The sequence below is a fragment of the Tachyglossus aculeatus genome, chromosome 18 (assembly GCF_015852505.1).
Source record: "Tachyglossus aculeatus isolate mTacAcu1 chromosome 18, mTacAcu1.pri, whole genome shotgun sequence".
Taxonomy (NCBI): domain Eukaryota; kingdom Metazoa; phylum Chordata; class Mammalia; order Monotremata; family Tachyglossidae; genus Tachyglossus; species Tachyglossus aculeatus.
The window spans coordinates 31,475,916-31,496,504 of NC_052083.1; the positions used below are offsets into that span (position 1 = coordinate 31,475,916).

General features: G+C 45.2%; 1 protein-coding gene across 1 annotated transcript in view; it reads left to right on the forward strand.

Annotated features, from left to right (window-relative positions):
• LOC119940285 (heat shock transcription factor 2 binding protein) overlaps window positions 1–20,589 on the forward strand; it is a 54,378-nt gene that overhangs the window by 20,711 nt on the left and 13,078 nt on the right. The window contains exon 7 of the mRNA XM_038760460.1: window positions 9,342–9,445. Within this exon, the coding sequence (XP_038616388.1) occupies window positions 9,342–9,445 (104 nt within the window). The remainder of the gene's footprint in view (window positions 1–9,341; window positions 9,446–20,589) is intronic.

Consider the following 20,589-nt stretch of genomic DNA (forward strand, 5'->3'; position numbering starts at 1 on the left):
GGTTCAGAGTTAGATTTTAGTAGGACAGCGTGTTTGCCATGGGTCCCCACCAGACCTGTAGTCAATTTCAGGGAGAGAAACATCATCAGAGATTTGATCGCCTGCTCACTAAAATCATCTCTTTGGAGCAAGCAATCTGTGGCATCTACACCCCCTAGAGAGACATAAGAAGGTGGCGGGAGACTGTAAAAAATATTCTTCCTAAGCGTTTTTTCACTTCTGGTTCTTGGAGATTTAAAATTCCAATCATTTCAGAAAACCAGAGTGGCCACTTATTTCAGCCCCCAAGTGGTGTGGCTGTTGGCAAGGCTGGCCGGGGTTTCGGGGGAGTAGGGGGTGTGTATTGGAGGATATTCTCAGAGCTGTTTGGAGACTGGCGTCGTATTTTCAGAGCTGATTGGAAGTTGGGGGTATTCACAGAACTGGTTGGACAGTCTGGGTGGGTATTTGCAGTGCTGGCTGGAAATTGGAGGTGTATTTTCTCCGAGCTGGCCGGTAGCTAGGGGTGTATTCGCAGAGCTGACTGGAAGTTGGGGATTATTTGCAGAGCTGGTTGGATACTGGTATCTGCAGAGCTGGTTGGAGTCCAGATGTGTATTTGCAGAGTTGGCTGGGTGTTGCGGAGGTATTCGCGGAGCTGGTTGAAAGTTCGGGGGCGGTGTTCACAGAGCTGACTGGAAGTTGGAGGTCTGTTATTCTCAGAGCTGGTTGGGCGTGCCCCGATGTGGCAACAAGGTGGCATCATGCTATTGAACACCCTTCCAAATGGGCTACATCCGCCCTCCCCAGCTCCTCACTGCCGCCTCCTTTTCTAAAAAAAATCCCTCCAAACCCAGTTTGCAGTCACAGAGTAGCATGGTGCCACCCCAGGCTTGCCCCTTGTCTGGCCTGCGGATTCGCCCGATTGCCCCTCTCCCTCCTCCCCAGAGCAGTGCGACTCCTAACAAGGACCCTGCCCTGCCCCTACCCCCTGTGAGATGTTTGGGCAGTCACGTCATGGAGCTGGTGATAGGGCTGCTGTCGGGCGAGGGGCAGTGAGGTGGTCTCCTCACCCACTGCAGGGTCCAGGACACTTACATCCTTCTCGCTCCCTCCGCACTGGGCCCAGGGGCTGTGCAGTCGCCAGATTTTTTGAAAAAACAAGTACTTATGAAATGTTCAATCACCAGCTGTGTGATTGAGAATGAGTCATTTCGACATTTCCCTCATAAGCTTCCAACATGCCGCTGATTGAATAACTGGTCCTTACGGGCACATTTCTCTCTAGACCACTGGTTGCCAGGTAAATGTAATAGATAGTGAGAAATGAGCCATTAGTACCAGGAGCTAATGAGACAATAGACTGTTGGCTCATTCCCAGGCTTCTTCTCCGAAGCTGACATCTTCTTACCTAGGCAAATCAATCTAGCACACACCCTCTGCAGTGCCTTCTCTCTGGATCCTCGACTGGACTCTTAACTCCAGGCCACCAGCGGCATTCTGTGCGAAAGACTTCCAACTAAACCCACTGTCAGGGATAACGAATGGGACTCTGTGACAGAGGAGATTAGGAACTTCTTAAGGTAGCGATCCCGTGCCATCCCCTCCAAATCATGAATATGTCCCATAGTAAAACTCCCAATGTGAGGGTTTATTGCTCTACATCAAGTATAGTTCCTTAGGAGTCCTTCCACTGGAGCTCAGCTCAACATGAAGCCATCCAGCAAAGCATAGGGTACCTGATATGGTGAGGAAATTTGAAGGATTTCAGGTATTTCTGGTGTGATCGGTGGTCAGTCTTTTGAATGCCCGTAGTACGTGTTAATAAGAAGCAAATTTTACTATTAATAATAATAATAATATGATAATAATGACATACTTGCTAAGTGTTTACTGTGTGCCAAGCACTGTATTGAACTCTAGCATAGATACAAGATTTGAACACATGGGACTCCCATTCTAAGGGGAAGAGAGAACAGGTATTTCATTCCCATTTTACAGAGGTGAAATTGAGGCACAGAGAAGCTAAGTGACTTGCCCAGGGTCACACAGCAGAAGGTAGAACTGGCATTAAAACCCAGGTCCTCTGATTCCCCACCCGTTCTCTTTCCAAGAGGCCTTGTTGCTCCTCAAGATTGCATTTTGTCCCAGGTTTCCTTCTGTAACCTTTCCTTCTAGACTGTGAGCCCATTGTTGGGTAGAGACCGTCTCTATATGTTGCCGACTTGTGCTTCCCAAGCGCTTAGTACAGTGCTCACAGTAAGCGCTCAATAAATATGATTGAATGAATGAATCTATCCTCAGTACCTTTTGAGAAATGTAAAGGCTATCCTTGTTAAATACATATTGCGTGTTTGCCCTTTTGGGCAAGGTTCAAGTTGACTTTTTTGTTTAGTAAAATATACTATACTGTTGTTACTGTGACTGTTGTGCCTGGGTGTAGGTGTTCCCATTGTTGTCCTGACTTTGGAGAGTGGAGAGAAAGCTGTTAGTAAGGCAACCATTCTTTAGCTGTAGAGTTGTTAGGAATGGACCCGCTGAATCCTAGTTGTTTCCAGTGGCTTTTTGGGGATTAGTCAGGGAAGGCTCTCTGCGGGAGATGCCATTTTTGTAGAACTTTGAAGATGAGGAGAACACTGGTCTGTTGGATGTGAAATTCCCAGTGATAATAATTGTGGTGTTTCTTTAGCACTTTACTATGTGCCAAGCACCAAACTAAGCTCTGGGGTTGATGTAAGCATAACATACACAGTGTCTGTCCCACACTGGGCTCCCAGTCGAAGAGTGGGAAGAACAGGGATCTTTTCCCCCCTGTTTTCCAAATAAGAAAATGAAGCACAAAGAAGTCAAGTAAAAATCAGGATTAGAACCTTGGTCCTCCGACTCCCAAGGCCGTGCATTTTCCCACTAGGCCTTGCCGCTTTGAGGCAAGAGGGAAGGTGAGAACGAAGGGTCAACGGCAGGATGCAGTGAGTGGGGCTGTTATTAGAACTTCAGATTTTGGTAATAGAGTTACTCCTTAGAAGGTTTCAGGTGGGCAGGAAGGTGGGTGAATTCCTCTTAAATTCTTCCCAACCACGGTACCGTAGTTCTCGTGGGTAGCTGAACATTTTATTGTAGCCCACTTTCATGCCTATGCCTTGTGCTGAAAAAGAAAAGCTCCCCGCGTGCCTCTGTTTCCAGCCTCCCTACATATTTGAAAATAATAGTGTTGATGGGAAATCCCATCCATGCGTGGGTGTGGCTGAAAAATCTAAGGGTTATTGACAGGCCATTCCCCACGAGGGACATGGAAAAATTAGACCAAAGGCCACCAGGAACTTTCATTCCACACCGTCTGACAAAAGGTAGGCAAGGAGGGCCCAGGGCAGTCATATGGAAACAGCCATATCGGTCGATCAATCGGTGGTATTTATTGGTTGCTTACTGTGTGCAGAGCACTGTACTAAGTGCTTGGTAGATTACGGTTCAGCTGAATTAGCAGACATGTTCCCTGCCTGTAACGAGCTTAGTTTTTGTGAGGTATTGGGAGGCCTCAGAATGGCTAGGCCATATCTGGGATCATTTGGTTTGAAGTGCGTTTGATTCTTTCGGTAGTCTGGACAATTCTCCCCTAGGAGATCTGACGAGTGGACATACGTAACTCTCCGCATTTCTTTCACCGAGCTAAAGTCTTGATCTCTAGTAACGCTCTCCATTTTAACGGCCAAGAGGATCTGGATTTGAATGCTCAGCGTGCTCTGCTGTCAGCAACCCCTCTCTGACTCTTCCGCTTATTTGCCTGTTTGATCGCTGTTCACATAGTTTGCTTGGTTTAGTTAGTATAGGATCCCTGATTTTTTTAAAGGTATTTGTTAAATGCTTACCATATTGTCAGACACTGTTCTAAGCACTGGGGTAAGTTCATGATTATTTGGTCGGATTTGTACTCGCTAGTCAGGGGCCGTGAGCATCAGACCTCCGTTCTCCTCGTTGTTTTATTTTCAGAAGTCTGATTATTGCAATGTACAGTCTGCTTTATTCCTTATTTTAAAAATACTTGTGAGGCTGAATTGTTCCTGTCTCTGCTTTGAGAGTCTCACATTTTTAGTCAGCCATCTCTACCTTGCGTGGCTCCCACTTGTGAGACTATTAAGCCCAATAGCCTACATAATTTTTCATTAAAAATGATTACTTGCGGTGACTGTTTATTGGCACCTTCTTCATTTTAAGCATTTTTTTTCCCACTCAGAGCCAGAATTGAGCATGCCAAAATTCTTATGGGAGCAGTGAACTGGATGGGATGTTCTATGGCTGCTCTTTGGGATTGTCGTTAAATTGCAAGAGTGCAGAGTGAGGCTGACAGACCTAGGTGGGACCCCCACCCTAGTAATAATAATAATTGATCGTAGTGGTATTTGTTAGGCGCTTACTATGTATCAGGCATTGTTTTAAATGCTGGGAGGTCTACATGATAATCAGGTCGGAAACAGTCCCTGTCCCTCCTGGGGCTCTCAGTTTAAGGAGAAGGTGCTGATGGTGAGATTAAATTGCTAAAACCAGACTGGGAATTGGTTCTAGCCCCATGTGGCTACTGAAGTGCTTGTTTTAAAACCCATTTCAAACAGGATCCGAGGCTCACGCAGTCCATTGAACTTCCCGTCCCTCATCGGCATTAATCAGGGGATGGATCGCATTCTCTCCCGTGTCGGAGCGGGAATACCACTGGAAGGGTGGAAGGAGTGCAAGTGGCACTGCGTAAATAATAATAATAGTAATAATAATGATGACATTTATTAAGCGCTTACTATGTGCAAAGCACTGTTCTAAGCGCCAGGGAGGTTACAAGGTGATCAGGTTGTCCCACATGGAGCTCACAGTCTTCATCCCCATTTTACAGATGAGGTCACTGAGGCACAGAGAAGTTAAGTGACTTGCCCAAAGTCACACAGCTGACAATTGGCAGAGCTGGGATTTGAACCCGTGACCTCTGACTCCAAAGCCCGTGCTGTAAATCAATTAGTGTCAACCCCTGCTATTTACTGAGTGCTGACTGTGGGCAGAGCACTGTATTAAGCACTTGGGAGACTCAACAGAGTTGGTAGACAAGTCCCTGCCCACAAGAAACTTACTAACCACTATCACTACAGCCAATTCCTCTGCACAGGTTATTAGCCCAAAGATTAAGAAAGTGTTGCCGAGTGGATAGAGCACAGGCCTGGGAGTTAGAAGGACCTGGGTTCTAATCCCGACTCTGCCACTTGTCTGCTGTGTGACCTTAACCAAGTCACGTTTCTTCTCTGTGCCTCTGTTACCTCATGTAGCAAATGGGAATTAAGACTGGGAGCCCCATGTGGGGCAGGGACTCTGTCCAACCTAATTTGCTTGTGTCCACCCCAGCACTTAGTACAGTGCCTAGCATATAGTAAGCACTTAATAAATGCCACAATTATTATTATTATATAATATTTTGTAACCGAACCGAGGCTCGTCTGTAATTTACGGGGGAGATGTAACCTTCATCATCACCATTGTCATCCCCATCATCGAAAAATTGTTAGCCTTTGTGATGGTTTTCCTGGAACGATACTTCTCGGCTTTTCGATTACAACAGTAACATTATCGATTATGGCATTTGTTAAGTGCTTAATATTTGCTAAGCCCTGGGATGATGTGTAAATGCCATCAGAGCAGTTTTGGGGAAGATGTTAAATGACGGTATAATTGTATTATGTGCTTATAATGGTGCAGAGCGCTATGGAAGGGCCATCAGCATCTCCGCTATTATTTTTATAAATACAGAGCCAGATCGTTAGGGTGTTTTAAATGAATTTTTCAGTGCGAAGAAGCTGGTTTTCATTTAGTTTATTGTGATGTATTTATCCTGCAGAATAGTCAGTAGAGGGGGCTGATTACTGCAATTTTTTCAACTCCTGAGGCTAAAACCGTGCTTGGAAACCCAGAAATTGTAGCAAATGACTTTTAGAGTTTGCTTAGAGGCTGAATTGGAATATTGTATAACACCACATCTCAAAATGGGCTTGATGTCACCTGCACATTTTTGTGCACTTCATTCATTAATTTGTATTTATTGAGTGCTTACTGTGTGCAAAGCACTATACTAAGAGCTTGGGAGAGTACAGTATAACAAGAAACAGACACAATCTCTGCCCACAACGAGCTCACAGTCTAGAGGGGGAGACAGACATTAATATAAATAAATTACAGATATCTATATATCTCTATATCTATCTATCTATCTATCTATATGTGCCATGGGGATGGGAGGGAAGATTAATGAAGGGAGCAAGTCAGAGTGATGCAGAAGGAAGTGGGAGAAAGAGGAGAGGAGGGCTCAGTCAGGGAAGGCTTCTTGAAGGATATATGCCTTCAATAAGCCTTTAAAGTGGGGTTGAGCAATTATCTGTCTATATATGTTTGTACATATTTATTACTCTATTTATTTTACTTGTACATATATATACTATTTATTTTATTTTGTTAGTATGTTTGGTTTTGTTGTCTGTCTCCCCCCTTTTAGACTGTGAGCCCGCTGTTGGGTAGGGACTGTCTCTATGTGTTGCCAACTTGTACTTCCCAAGCGCTTAGGTACAGTGCTCTGCACACAGTAAGCGCTCAATAAATACGATTGATTGATTGATTGATCTGTCTGATATGAAGAGGGAGGGTGTGGTGCACGCTTATTCTTGAGTTACTTTGGTGTTGGGAAAGAGAAACTGTGTGAATGGTGCCTCAGTTTTAAAAGTGTAGAGCACGAGAGCAGAGATGAAGAAAAGAATAAACGGGAAAGAGGCAATTTCCCCAGCCTGTTTGGATATGGTTTGATAACTAGCAGTCGACGTAGAGCCCTGTGCTGCTAAGCAGTGCCACTTTCCTTCTGCCTCCTGGGGCAGATCGAAGACTCTGGTAGTGGAACCGTCTCAGATTTCCAATCCACACTGCCTTTTAATGCAGCTCCCCTGCAGCCAATCGCTTAGCGCCACATAGACCAGACAAAGAAAATCGACAATCGCAGCGGCACCCCTTTACGTCAGCTCTGATCTGTTTGGCATTTTCATTGATGAGCTGATCGAGAGTCAGCACCCAGAGAGCTGAGCCGCCTTCCCCACAAGCGGAACAGAACGCATGCATCTTGTCCGTTACTACTTCGGCCCCTTACGGTTTGCGGGCTTCAGGAATCGAGAGGCAGATGGAAGAGGCATCGATTTGGGTCTCAAGGTCATTGAAAGAATGCTTAGCCGAGGAAGATTTAGAAGTCAAATTTTCAGAATTTTTTTTTTAATTTGTTTTCCTCCAAAGTAGTAGAAAGTGCTGCATTTAATGATGAAAGGAGAACTACATGTAAACAGGCAATCTGGTTTTACCTCAAAAATGATCTCGGTAGCAAAGCTTCTTGGGGCAATCCATTTGAGTTCCATCCTGTAGAAGCAGGGTGGTTCAATGGTATATCCGTAGTTGCTTGAATGTGATGTTTGCATCAGCTGGTGTTCAAAAGTCAAGGATGCTTATATGCTATTCTGTATCCGAGCTCACTGAACCTGTCCAAGCGCTTAGTACAATGTTCTACACACAGTAGGTGCTCAGTTAATGCTATTATCGTAATAATTATTATCACAATATTATGTAGTAATAATAGTATACTTGTTAAGTGCTTACTGTGCCCACGCATTTTGCTAAGCCTTGAGGTAGATACACAGTTCGGAAGCAGCACCTGATCCACGTTGAGCTCATTATATAAGAGGGCAGGAGAATGGGTATTCAATTCCCATTTTACAGATGAAGAAATTGAGGCATGGAGAAGGTAAGTGAGTTGCCCAAAGCCACCCAAAAGGCACTTTAGAAAGTTCAATGCAGCAGAATTAGCAGTCACATTCCCTGCCTATAATGAGCATACAGTCTAGAGGGGGAGTCAGACATTACTATGAATAAATAAGCAATCTATAATATATAATGAATAATTTAAAGATCTGTACATAAGTGCTGTGGGGTTGGAGGTGGGACAAATATCAGATGTCCAAATAAGACATCTCGCCACAGATTCAAGTGCTTAGACGACACAGAAGGGAGAGTGTGCCGGGGAAAAGAGGGGCTTAATCGCAGAAGGCCTCTTGGAGGAGATGTGACCTTAATAATGCTTTGAAGGTGGTTAATCATAGTTGCTATTGAGGTTAAGCACAGTTTCTCCTCATCGTCTGAAAGATGGAAGACATAGAAGCTTATTGAAGCCCGGTGCTTAGGAGTCTTGTCCAATATGTGGGGTTTGGCACCGTGCATTTCTTCAGCGGGAGCCTCATGAGTGTGTATGCTTTGGGTCCGCATTATTCCTTGCCTGGGCAGTTCTTTGGTTTCAGAGCACAGGCCCACGGGCAGTGTTATTGGTTGAACAGTTGGCTTTGCCCCAGTGGTGTGAGAGACGTGGCAAGGGCGCAGAAGGAGCACAATATGCCGGTGTTTTCGCCAGAGGTAGTGAGAAGAACAGAGAGTCCTAGAGGTCAGAATCCGTGGGCCCCTGGTCACATTCAACACAGAATCGAGACAAAAAAGATTCAAGACCTCGCTAGCAACCTTTATACCCTTGCCAGCCGGTCTGATGCGTGAGGCCACCCTGTGGTTCCTGAGACGATGGGGATCTTCATAACAGAAAGGGATCCAGGCAGATGGGACTGTGCCGGGCAGTTGTCCCCAGAGGTTTCCACTCTGGTTTCTCCAGTTGTCCTGGGCCTGGGGCCCCCTCCCTCGCAGCTGAACCCCTAGCCTGGGCTAGAGTGGTTTGCAGCAACAGCACCCAGCCGGAGGGCCGTCCAAAAAGCTCCAGAGCAACGTCCCCAGCCGGGCCACACACAAAGCTCCAAGGGACTCTGGATTGAATGCGGCCAACCATTCAGTGGTATTCGCTGAGCACTTAATGTGTTCAGACACTGTACTAAGTACTTGGGAGAATACAGCGCAGTAGAGTTGGCAGACACAATCCCTGTCTCAAGGAGCTGACAGTCCGCAACCCTGCAGCTGCTGCCTCTAGTGCCAATGAATTAATTCAGTCGTATTTATTGAGCGCTTACTGTGTGCAGAGCACTGTACTAAGCGCTTAGTGAATAAGGAGGAATCTGTCCAAGTGGCAGGGGAAAAGAGAAAGAAAGGCAGGAGAACATTTTCCCTTCCAAGTATCTGTTTATTTGTGACTAATGATCTCGGGGGAATAAAGGGCAATTAAAGATGCCATGGAAATCCAACGAATAAGTATGGATTCATGAAGCTGCGGAATGTGCCTATTCCTCTCTTAGCCTTACTTTGATGAACCATATAACTTTATGCTTTATGTAGGCAGTCTCTTCTACATAACGTCTTTGTCTTTCCCGTTTCAGGTTAATGCTGATGTCTCTGTACAACGTGAGCATCAATTTGAAAGGCTTGAAATACTTAAGTGAGAGCCCAGGTTTCATCTCTTTGCTGTGGTGGCTGTTGAGCGGTAAGAAAGTTACTGAACTATATTCTCTCTCTCTCTCTCTCTCTCTCTCTCTCTCTCTCTATATATATATATGTATATATTTATACACACAAATACACATACATAAAAAGTGCAATAGTCAAATAGATTGCACTAATAGAAATTAAAGTCTCTACTTGAGATATGTTAGTTCTTTTGGATTTTAAAAGATACCTATGTGGCAGTAAGATCCCCAAAGCTATGACTGTAAATCTTTTCAGAACTGCTCTCTATAGATTACATTCAATTTGCTTAAGATTTGTTCGTGGTTCACTCATAGAAGGGTAAGTTTTTGAAACGCAGATGGCGAGTGGCATCAAGCTGTTTTCTGCCTCTGAACCGCAGTCAAGTCTTTGATGTATGTGACGTTGGGCATCCGATAATCGCAAGTGCAAAGACAGTACCCACAGATTTTCCAATTATCGTGACATGTTAGTGGAAAGTATCTGACCTATGATCAGATGGTTTTAAGAAAGAACAGTTTTAGGTTCTAGGTCTTGGAACTGTCACAGCGAGTTCATTTCTTATCCATTTTACGCAACACAGATTTGAATTTCACCTTGTATCCTAACTTCCGACTATGAAAATGAATGGTGATGCTCCTGTTACTCTCCATTTGCTTTGGTTAGTTCTTCACTCCATTTTGTTTATTTTTATTGTCCACAAACATGCCAATAATTGAATTCCAGAGTCCCAGAATCGATCAGATTGCCTCTGTCCGGTGCCCTTGCAGGTTCAGATTCAACTACATCAGGCACTGCCCTGCAGAAGCCTAATTCAGTATTCTTTGTATCCAGGCACTGTTTTTAACAAGAACAAACCTGCCAGAAATCCTTTGTATAGCAGTCTTTCTATTTGCTCAGTTTTCCTGTTACAAATTTCCATGGTTAAAATAATGGCATTGTAATTAAGGACTCATTATGTGCTAAGCACCGGGGTAGGTACAAGAAGATCAGATCAGATATCTTATCCCATGCAGAACTCACAATCTAGCACCAGAGAGAGAGTGCTAGAGTCTGGAAGTCAGAAAATCTGGGTTCTAGTCCCAGCTCTGCCACTGTTTTGCCATGTGACTTTGGGCAAGTCATCTGACCTCTCGGTGCCACATTTTCCTCATCCGTAGAATGGGGATAAAATAATTCTTCCTCCCTCTTACCCAGTCTGGTCATCTTACGGCTACCCCAGCCCTTAACACAGTGCTCTGCTCGTTGTAAGTGCTTAATCAGTACAGGAATTATATCTTCTTCAGAAAAAGGTGAAAGTTGAGATGGCTTCCTCAGAGGCTCTGTGAATGGGCTGGCAGCTGACAGTAAAAAGGAGTCATTTGTGCTTCTGTTAAAAGCCCTGTGGCGGGGTCCTTCTCTGCCATCAGGAAAAGCTGTCTGGGATTTAGGCAGGTGTGGGCTTGGCTTCAGATAGAGAAGAACCAGCCGGGACTCATAATTAAATGAAAGAAAGATCACAAGGAGAGGTCTGTGGGGAGGGGACTGGAATTATCCAGGCCAGCAGCCGAAATCCGATAGTTCACCTCCACTCTCTGCTTAGACCCGACTTCTGACTCGTTACCAAGAAGGAATTCCACGTAAGGCGTGCTGAGTTTCCCCAGCTCTCTCAGTCAACCTTTCGGTCAGAGCAGAACTGGAAAAAGAACTCATTTCCTGAGCAGCTGTTTGTCTCCCTGGGCAAGTGTGAAGGAGGGGACGTTTATAGTACGGAAGCTGGGCATTTCAGTTACGAAAGCGAGGAGGTGCCCGGCTTGACACTTGTTGCCAGTGTTCCAAATGAGCCGATAACATTGCTGGAATGCACTCTGCTCATAATAATTACGTTATTTATTAAGCACTTACTATGTGATAAGCAGTGGGCTGAATGCTGGGGTAGGTAATCGGATCAGACACAGTCCAGTTCCACATGAGACTCACAGTCTGAGAGGGGGGGAGAACAGGTATTTAATCCTCTTAGTCCAGATGAGGAAATTGAGAATCAGTCTGTCAATCACTCAATGGTATTTATTGAGTACATGCTGTGTGCAGAGCACTGTACTAAGTGCTCGGGGGAGTATGGTATATCAGAGTTGGTAGACATGTTCCCTGCTCACAACAAGTTTACAGTCTGGAGAGAAGCAGCGTGGCTCAGTGGAAAGAGCACGGGCTTTGGAGTCAGAGGTCATGGGTTCGAATCCCGGCTCCACCACAAGTCTGCTTTGTGACCTTGTCAAGTCACTTAACTTCTCTGAGCCTCAGTTACCTCATCTGTAAAAATGGGGATTAAGACTGTGAGCCCCACGTGGGACAACTTGATCACACTGTATCCCCCCAGCGCTTAGAACAGTGCTTTGCACATAGTAAGCGCTTAACAAATGCCATCATTATTATTATTATTATTGTCCAAGGCCAAAAAAGCAGGCAAGTGGCGAAGGCTCGGCTACACCCTGGGCCTCCTGTTCCTGGGCTCTTTCTACTGGGCCATACTGCCAGTCGAGCGATAAGAACACAATATACTACATCTCCGAGTGCACAGTTATTGGCGGATTCGGATAGAGAGGCTAAAGAGATTAAATAGGAGGTCATTCTTCTTATGGACTTTTCATTATCAACCTGTAGCCCGAGGGTCCAAATGTTCTTCCGTTCTCCTTCCATCGGTCTAACATCTAGGCCACTGTTGTATCTTGAATGGTTGTAGCTTGAAGAAAACAACCACCCAGATCATCTGGGAATGTATCCTTCCTTTCAGACAGCCCTGAGAGAACAGAGAAGTAGATATCGGGGTTATTTACCTACAAGTTCGAGGATCATATTAATAGGGAATATGCTCCAAGGGCATATTTAATTTACAATTGTTGATGGAGAAGCCAGTTGGTATTTTGGAGGAAGGTCAGAAACGCCAGGTTTGTAGAACCTAAGCACAACTAAAGACAGAGTGAGGGAATCCTTTTGTTTTCAGCAAACTCAGCATCCTGGTAGGGGAGAAAGGAAGGACTCTCCATTCATTGGCCCCAGTGAAAGGCGAGAAAAGAAGGAGGGTGGAAATTATCAAGCACCTACTTTGTGCTAAACACTGGGATGGATATGAAGTTACGAGATTGTTCAGAGTTCCTGTCCTTCCCGGAGCTCGTGATCTATTTAATCCTCAATTTGCAGATGAGGAAGCTGAGGCCCAGAGAGGTTAAGCAATTGCCCAAGGTCACACAGCAAGCAAGTATGTTTGATTTTGTTCTCTGTCTCCCCCTTTTAGACTGTGAGCCCACTGTTGGGTAGGGACTGTCTCTATATGTTGCCAACTTGTACTTCCCAAGCGCTTAGTACAGTGCTCTGCACACAGTAAGCGCTCAATAAACACAATTGATGATGATGATGATGATGAAGTGGCAGATCAAAACCCAATCTCCTGACTTTTAGTCTTGGAGGAGAGGCGAAAGGAAAGGAAGCAGAAGGACCTAGCGGATAGAGCACAGGCCTGGAAATCAGGACTTGGGTTCTAATTCTTGATCTGCCACTTGTCCTCTGTGTGACCTGGGACAAGTCACTTAACTTCTCTGCGCCTCAGTTACCATCTGTAAAATGGGAACTAATACTGTGAGCTCCATGTGGAACAGGGACCGTGTCCAACCTGATTTTGTTTTTATCTAGCCCAGCGCTTAGTATAGTGCTTAGCACATAGTAAGTGCTTAACAAATGCCATCAAAAAAAAAATCCTCTTTCCATTCGGCCAAGATGGCTGGATTCCAGTTTAGATTTTATACTCCTTGAGGGCAAGAAATCTGTACTTTAGTACGTTCCCCAGGGAAGGCTGGTGTGGTATTTGTTAAATCTGTGCTATGGTCCAAGCATTGTGCTAAGGTCTAGGGTAAATACAGTGCAGTCAGATTAGACTCAGTCTCTGCCCCACATGGAGCTCAGAGTTTAAGGGGGAGGGAGAACAGGTATTGAATCCCCATTTTACAGAGAGGGAAACTGAGGGCCAGAGAAGTTAAGCAACTTGCCCAAGGTCACACAGCAGGCAAGGGACTTGTCCTCTAGTGAAAACTCACAAGAGACTAAACATGTCAATTTTCGTTTCCCAGTTGCTTTAAGGAAAGTTACACAAGAAGAACATGTGCAGCGTGGCTCAGTGGAAAAAGCACGGGCTTTGGAGTCAGAGGTCATGGGTTCAAATCCCGGCTCCACCACTTGTCAACTGTGTGACTTTGGGCAAGTCACTTAACTTCTCTGGGCCTTAGTTCCCTCATCTGTAAAATGGGGATGAAGACTGTGAGCCCCACGTGGGACAGCCTGATCACCTTGTAAATTCCCCAGCGCTTAGAACAGTGCTCTGCACATAGTAAGCGCTAAATAAATGCCATTATTATTATTATTATTATTATTATTAAGGGAAATCAGGAAAAGTCTTTTGCCTGTATTCATATTTGAACTCTTTTTGCCCAGCAGAGTAATAAGTAGGTCATTAGACAAACTCCCTCTCATCAAGTGTGTCTGGTCTTGGATCTGTAATTTATCTTGAGTTTGTAGCCCTGGCAAGTTCATTCATTCATTCAATCGTATTTACTGAGCGCTTACTGTGTGCAGAGCACTGTACTAAGTGCTTGGGAGGTACAAGTTGGCAACATATAGAGACGGTCCCTACCCAACTAGAGAAATTTCTGAAGCACCCAAGAATTCTTGGATGGATTTCTGCTGAACTCCGAAAATCTAATAAGCAAATATGATAATCAGGGGGTAGTTTTTCTTTTTTAATAAGCACAGCTTCTTTTCCATGCTGCCTTGAGAACAGAGCGAGGGGGGAAATTTCTCTTCTACTCCCCATGGAGATAATTAATTAATGTTGTGTTTCGAAAAGGGATAGGTTCGGATTATTGCATACTGTGCCATCCCAAAAGCCAAATGTGCCGATTTGATACTTTTGTGTCATTGAAGGGAAAAATAGCCCTGTATTCCCAGGCATAGCCCTCTTTTTTAAAGTTAAGCTTATGGTGGGAAAAAAAGTAGATCCTGTTTTCAGGTCCTCTGCATAAAATTGTGAAAAGAATGATTTCCAGACTGTACGAACCGTATGTCTTCGATTCCAAGACTCTAACAGCATGCCAGGAAACAACTTAAAATGCTTTTGGTTGGAACAGGGTGTTGTAGCTACTGCTCTGTTATGCAATTCATTTTACAATTGTGACTTTCCTTGTTTTATGGCTCCAACACAGATCACTGATGTGACATTAATGACATTTTTTTTCACTTTACTGTAAGCAACAAATCCTGGAATAATTTTGCTAGAAGGAGTTTCTAGATTATTTTTAAAGCAAAGATGTCATTGAGCATTCATCTCGCTAGTGAAAGATTTGGGTCTTTATCGCCTATGTTATGAATAGGTTTATTAAGATCTAGCTAATTACTTTATTATCTGATTTCTAAACCCCTCAGCTGTGAACAAATGTTATTAATAATTATCTTCTAGAACACCCTGGATACTGTTCAGCACCTCCTCCTTCCACTGCCGAATCCCCCCAAATCTCCCAAGGAATAATCCGATCCGTCAGTGGTAAAAAGTGCTGGACTCTTGGGAGAAAACGACAGAGGAAAAATGCAGGTTACCTGCCTTCAGGGAGTTTAGAATCTAAACTTGAATCTAGGCAGCTTGGCCTGGTGGAAAGACGACTTTCTCCTTTCTGCAGGACGGGGAGTCAGGACACCTGGGTTCTAGAGCCAGCTCTGCCACCAGCTTGCTATTGTGACCATTGGCAAGTAGTTCTGTGCCTCAGTTTCCTCCTCTGAAAATTGGAGACAAAACACCTGTTCTCCCTCTCCCTCAGATGGGACTTGGTCTGATCTGCTTATATGGTATCCTCCTCAATGCTTCGTACAACGCTTGGCCCATAGTGAGAGCTTAACGAAACCACAATTAGAATTATTTTTTGAACTTGTAACTCTTTCACTTAGTACTGATCTTAACACAGTAAGCACTCAGTAAATATCATTGATTGATTGCTTCCTCTACATTCTTAAAAGGCTCGGGAAAACTAAAGTAAACCCCAGTGCCAAAAATCATGTCTTGTTCACTGTCATCATCATCATCATCATCAATCGTATTTATTGAGCGCTTACTGTGTGCAGAGCACTGTACTAAGCGCTTGGAAAGTACAAGTTGGCAACGTATAGAGACAGTCCCTACCCAACAGTGGGCTCACAGTCTAAAAGGGGAAAGAGCCACGTAGTCGGCAGGACTGTCGCCCACGCAGGACTAGTAACTCAGTAATTGAAGCAACCTGAGGAAAAACCACTGAGTTGGAATCACTAAAACCTCGATGTAAACGCTCATCAATTGGCCAGTAGTATTTATTGAGCGCCTCCCATATGCAGAGCACGGGACTAAGCACTTGGGAAAATACAATAAAATTAGTATAATAATAATAATAAAGATGGTATTTGTTAAGTGCTTACTATGTGCAAAGCACTGTTCTAAGCGCTGGGGATGATACACGGTGATTAGGTTGTCCCATATGGGACTCACAGTCTCAATCCCCATTTTCCAAATGAGGTAACCGAGGCCCAGAGAAGTGACTTGCCCAAAGTCACACAGCAGACGAGTGGCGGAGCCGGGATTCGAACCCGTGATTTCAGACTCCCAAGCCTGTACTCTTTCCACTGAGCCACGCTGCCTCTAAGGGCCCCCTGCCCTCAGAGAGCTTACAGTTCAGCGGGAGAGACAGACATTAAAGTCAATTCCCAGTAGAAGAAGCAAAGGAGTATAAAGATCTGTAAGTGCTGTGAGCCTGGGTAGGGTTGGGCGAGGACCTCAGTGCTCACAGGATGAGGACCCAAGTGAATGGGTGATGCAGGAGGGAAGGAAAACTGGCTGGGGAGGTGGGAGAGGAATCCAGGCAGGCCTCTTGGAGGAGATGTGATTTCAAAAGGGCTCTGAAGAAGGGGAGAGTAATGATCTACCGGAAGGGAAATTCTAGGTTGAAGGGAGGGTGCACGCTAAAGGCCGACAGCAAGAGACCAGAGTGAAGCCTAGTGAGTAGGTTGGCTCTCCTGAGTGGCCTGCACTAGGACCGGGAGCCCCAGTGGCAGTTCCTTCCACACTGCACATTCCGGAATGGGAGTCCCTGGCCTGCCTAGGACTATCAGTTCTTCTTCCTACCCTCTCCATTGGGCCTGTGTACCAGTAAGGCGACGAAGGAAAGGAAAAAAAAAACACAAAAGGGGTGGGGGGCCTCAAGCCCCCTGGTTCTCCTTCTTTTCCTTCCTCCCGGGGACAAGGGGAGCTTGGCCCTGGGGATGGGGGGCGATGCCCCCCTCGGGGTGGGAGGGCCCGGAGGTGGGACGTGAGGGAGAGGAGACCAGCCATGGAGACCGGGCGGGGGAGATCACTTGGGGCCCAGGACTGGGGGTCCCGGGGGTTTGTTCTCTGTCTCCCCCTTCTAGACTGTGAGCCCACTGTTGGGTAGGGACTGTCTCTAGATGTTGCCATCTTGGACTTCCCAAGCGCTTAGTACAGTGCTCTGCACACAGTAAGCGCTCAATAAATACGATTGATTGATTGATTGATTGATTTAGACCTCCTCTCACCAGAGAATCTTTAGGTTCTCATTCTCCCTTTTGCACTGTCTGTGTGCCCAGTCCTTTGGACCCTTGATATTCTCCCCCCAGCCCCCCAACCCCACAGCACTTACATACAAATCTTTAAACTGTAAATTATAATTTATTTATATATTCCTATTAATGTCTGTCTCCCCTTCTAGACTGTAAGCTTCTTATGGACAGGGAGCATGTCTGCTAATTCTGTTGTATTGTGCTTTCCTAGGCGCTTAGTACAGTGCTCTGCACTTAGTAAATACTCAGTAAATACAGTCAACTGATTGATTGATTGAAGTGCCGATCTCAGCTCTTCCCTGCCCGGCAGGGTCCACGTAGAACCAATCAATCAATCAGTCGTATTTATTGAGCGCTTACTGTGTGCAGAGCGCTATACTAAGCGCTTGGGAAGTACAAGTCGGCAACACATAGAGACAGTCCCTACCCAACAGCGGGCTCACAGTCTAGAAGGGGGAGACAGAGAACAAAACCAAACATACTAACAAAATAAAATAAAATAAAATATAAATAGTGAGGTTAGGGATTTGGCCAGTCTGTTGTGGAGAGAGGGTGGAGGCCATGTACACAACATTGGAATGGCTGAGTGCAACGGTGTGCATTTCCCTCAACGTGGGATTTCTCTAGTACACACGTCCCCACATTATAGGAGGACGGGTGTGGAGAAAGATACAAAGATCTTCATACTCGGACTTGGTTGCTGTGTTTTCTCTAGTACATTCCTTGCCAACCCACAATGACTTGCTTTTATTTTTCTTGACTAAATAAGTAACCGAGTCCCCTGAAACGTAGGGTGGGGTTAGAAGCCTAGCAAAATAGCCGAGATGCCAAAGGGAAAAAAGGACGGAGTAGTGAAGGACTTGTGTACTTAATCGTTAAAAACTGTGTGCTTGTGAATTAAGGGTCCTGTGATGAGGAAATTGGTTTAGCAGCTTTGGGGCTGGGTGGCTTTCCATATGGTCCAGAGAACAGCCAAGTTGGGGATACCTCTCTTCACTGGCACAACTAGAAGACCAGGCGGCACAAGTTCTTGTGGCACTAAGCGCCAGTGGAAACTTTACATTCAGGATGTGTCTACTCCTGGGCTCGGTCAAATGACTGGATTTACTGGACTTACTAGAAATGACCAGAACCGTAGCAACCGTAAATTGCAGCCCTGAGTGGCAGCACTGTCTGTTTGTGAAGATAGCGTGGCTCAGTGGAAAGAACCCGGGCTTGGGAGTCAGAGGTCTTGGGTTCGAATCCCGGCTCTGCCACATGTCTGCTGTGTGACCTTGGGCAAGTCACTTAACTTCTCTGAGCCTCAGTTATCTCATCTGTACAATGAGGATTAAGACTGTGAGCCCCCCGTGGGACAACTTGATCACCTTGTATCCACCCCCCCAGTGCTTAGAACAGTGTTCTGCACATAGTAAGCGCTTAACAAATGTCATTATTATTATTATTATATAATTGGTGTCTCTTTTGCTCTCTCTCCCTCTGCTGCCTCTCTCTCTCTCTCTCTCTCTCTCTCTCTCTCTCTCTCTCGCTCGCTCGCTCGCTCGCTCTCTCTCGCCAAAATCTGGGGAGATGAAATGGAGCTCAGCACAATTCTCTGCCTTTGCCCCAATCTCAGGGTTGTTCGTGCTCTGTGGTCAGAAGTGGAAGGTGAGATTCCATCACCAGTTTGGGATCCCACATCTGTTGATGGGTAGTGTGTATTGAGCAACTACTATGGTCAGGACCGTACAGTCTAGTGTAGGAGACAATGAATCAACGGTATTTATTGAGCATTTATGGTGTGCAGAGCACTTTCTTAGTCCTTGGGAGAATACAGAAGAATTAGTAGACATGATCCCTCCCTCAAGAAACTCACAGTCGTTTACCCAATGAATCAGTGGTATCGACTGACACTTACTGGGTGCAGAGCATCGTACTAAGCACTTGGGAGAGTACAGTGTTACAAGGATAGTAGACATGTTCGTTGTCTAGCTTACAGTCTAGAGGAATGTGACCTAGTTTCTACTGCTGCATTTTGTAGTAGATATTCCACGTTGATTGATTCGATACGCTCACAGAGATTTTTACAACGTTCTTGAGGACGGGGACCAGTGTATAATCTTTACACTGCCCCCCGTCCGACTTAGACTTGAGCCATATGTAGGCCAGGGAATATGTCTATCCTGATGATCTCAGATCTTACCCCAGCTCCCAGGACAGTGTTGGACATAAAGTAAGCGCTTAACAAATACTATTAAAAACATTTGGCAGAGATAATATAGGAATCTGCAAAACTATCTATTTTCCAGTGGCATGTGAGCATTTGGTCTGTTTACCCATGATTTTCTTGAAGGGGGAAAGACAAAGCTATAGGTACGCCCAAGTGCTTTTTTGTCAGGTGGATGAGGGCAGGCAGCTGTAGCTAAAAATGATTCCAATCCTCAGGGCTCCCCTCTGTCGAGAAGAGGTTCCAAGGCACCAATGAAGATCTTCAGTGATTTGCCCATCCCTGCATTTAGAACAGTGCTTGGCACATAGTAAGCGCTTAACAAATACCAAATACCGCAATTATATAGGGAGTCAGTAGCAGACACGGGAAATAAGCCACATCCTTCATCTCCTACCCCATCCTTGTGTTGGGACAATTGGCTTGTGTCTGTTTACCCGGAGCCCGTTTTGGAAACCATATTGGGAAGCATTTTCCCCAGCAAAGCAGTCTCAGCCGAGTTGTACATTTAACAGTCAAAATTCAAAGTACTGGGCGACCAATTCATTCTCAGGGGCTAAGGCATACTTTTCTTCCTGGCAGTGTTGTAGTTTTAAAACCAACTGGTTTTATTTTCAATATGAAGACCCTGCGGAGTGAAGAAATAACCTAATGGATTCAAATCATTTATTATCTGTTCAGGCCAATGAAATTAATATGGATTTTATTTTAAAATAATAACACCCACATTAAGTGTGCCAGCGTATCGTGAACGCTCAACGGCAAAGCCTAAATTGTACAGTTCAATGCGAGAAGTGTCCCCATATCTTTACCTAATGTATACTTCTTAAACGTAACACAGTTTTCTAGTTGAAAGCAAGGAAATGCAGTTTTGGTATGAATTCACCATGTCTCTGCTTGACGAGAAACGATGTGAGTCTTTTTCAGACGTATTCTGTCTCCGGACGGAGCCGCGTAGGTTACGTTAACTGTGATCAGGTGTGCTGTGTGGGCCCCAGCAAATCTGAGATAGTGATGAGTCTCTCGACAGCTACAGTGCAGTGGGAAAATGGTGGGAGACACGGGGTGGAACTCCTGGGGAGAGGTCCAGCGTGGGAAAGCAAATACGGGAATCGTCCGTTTAGAATTTGTTAAATTTTCCCAAGGAGTGGGTGGATAGTGAGAAGAGAAGTGGGATTAGGTCAGGGCCTTTGGGGACACTCCCATTGAGCGGGATCGAGTTTGGCAACCCAACTCGGTGTGATCCTGAGCTTCAACCCAGATTCACGCCCATTTTTGGTGGGGGATATCAGACCGAGCGATGACTTTGCTCCTTCGCATCATCTACTTTGCTGGGC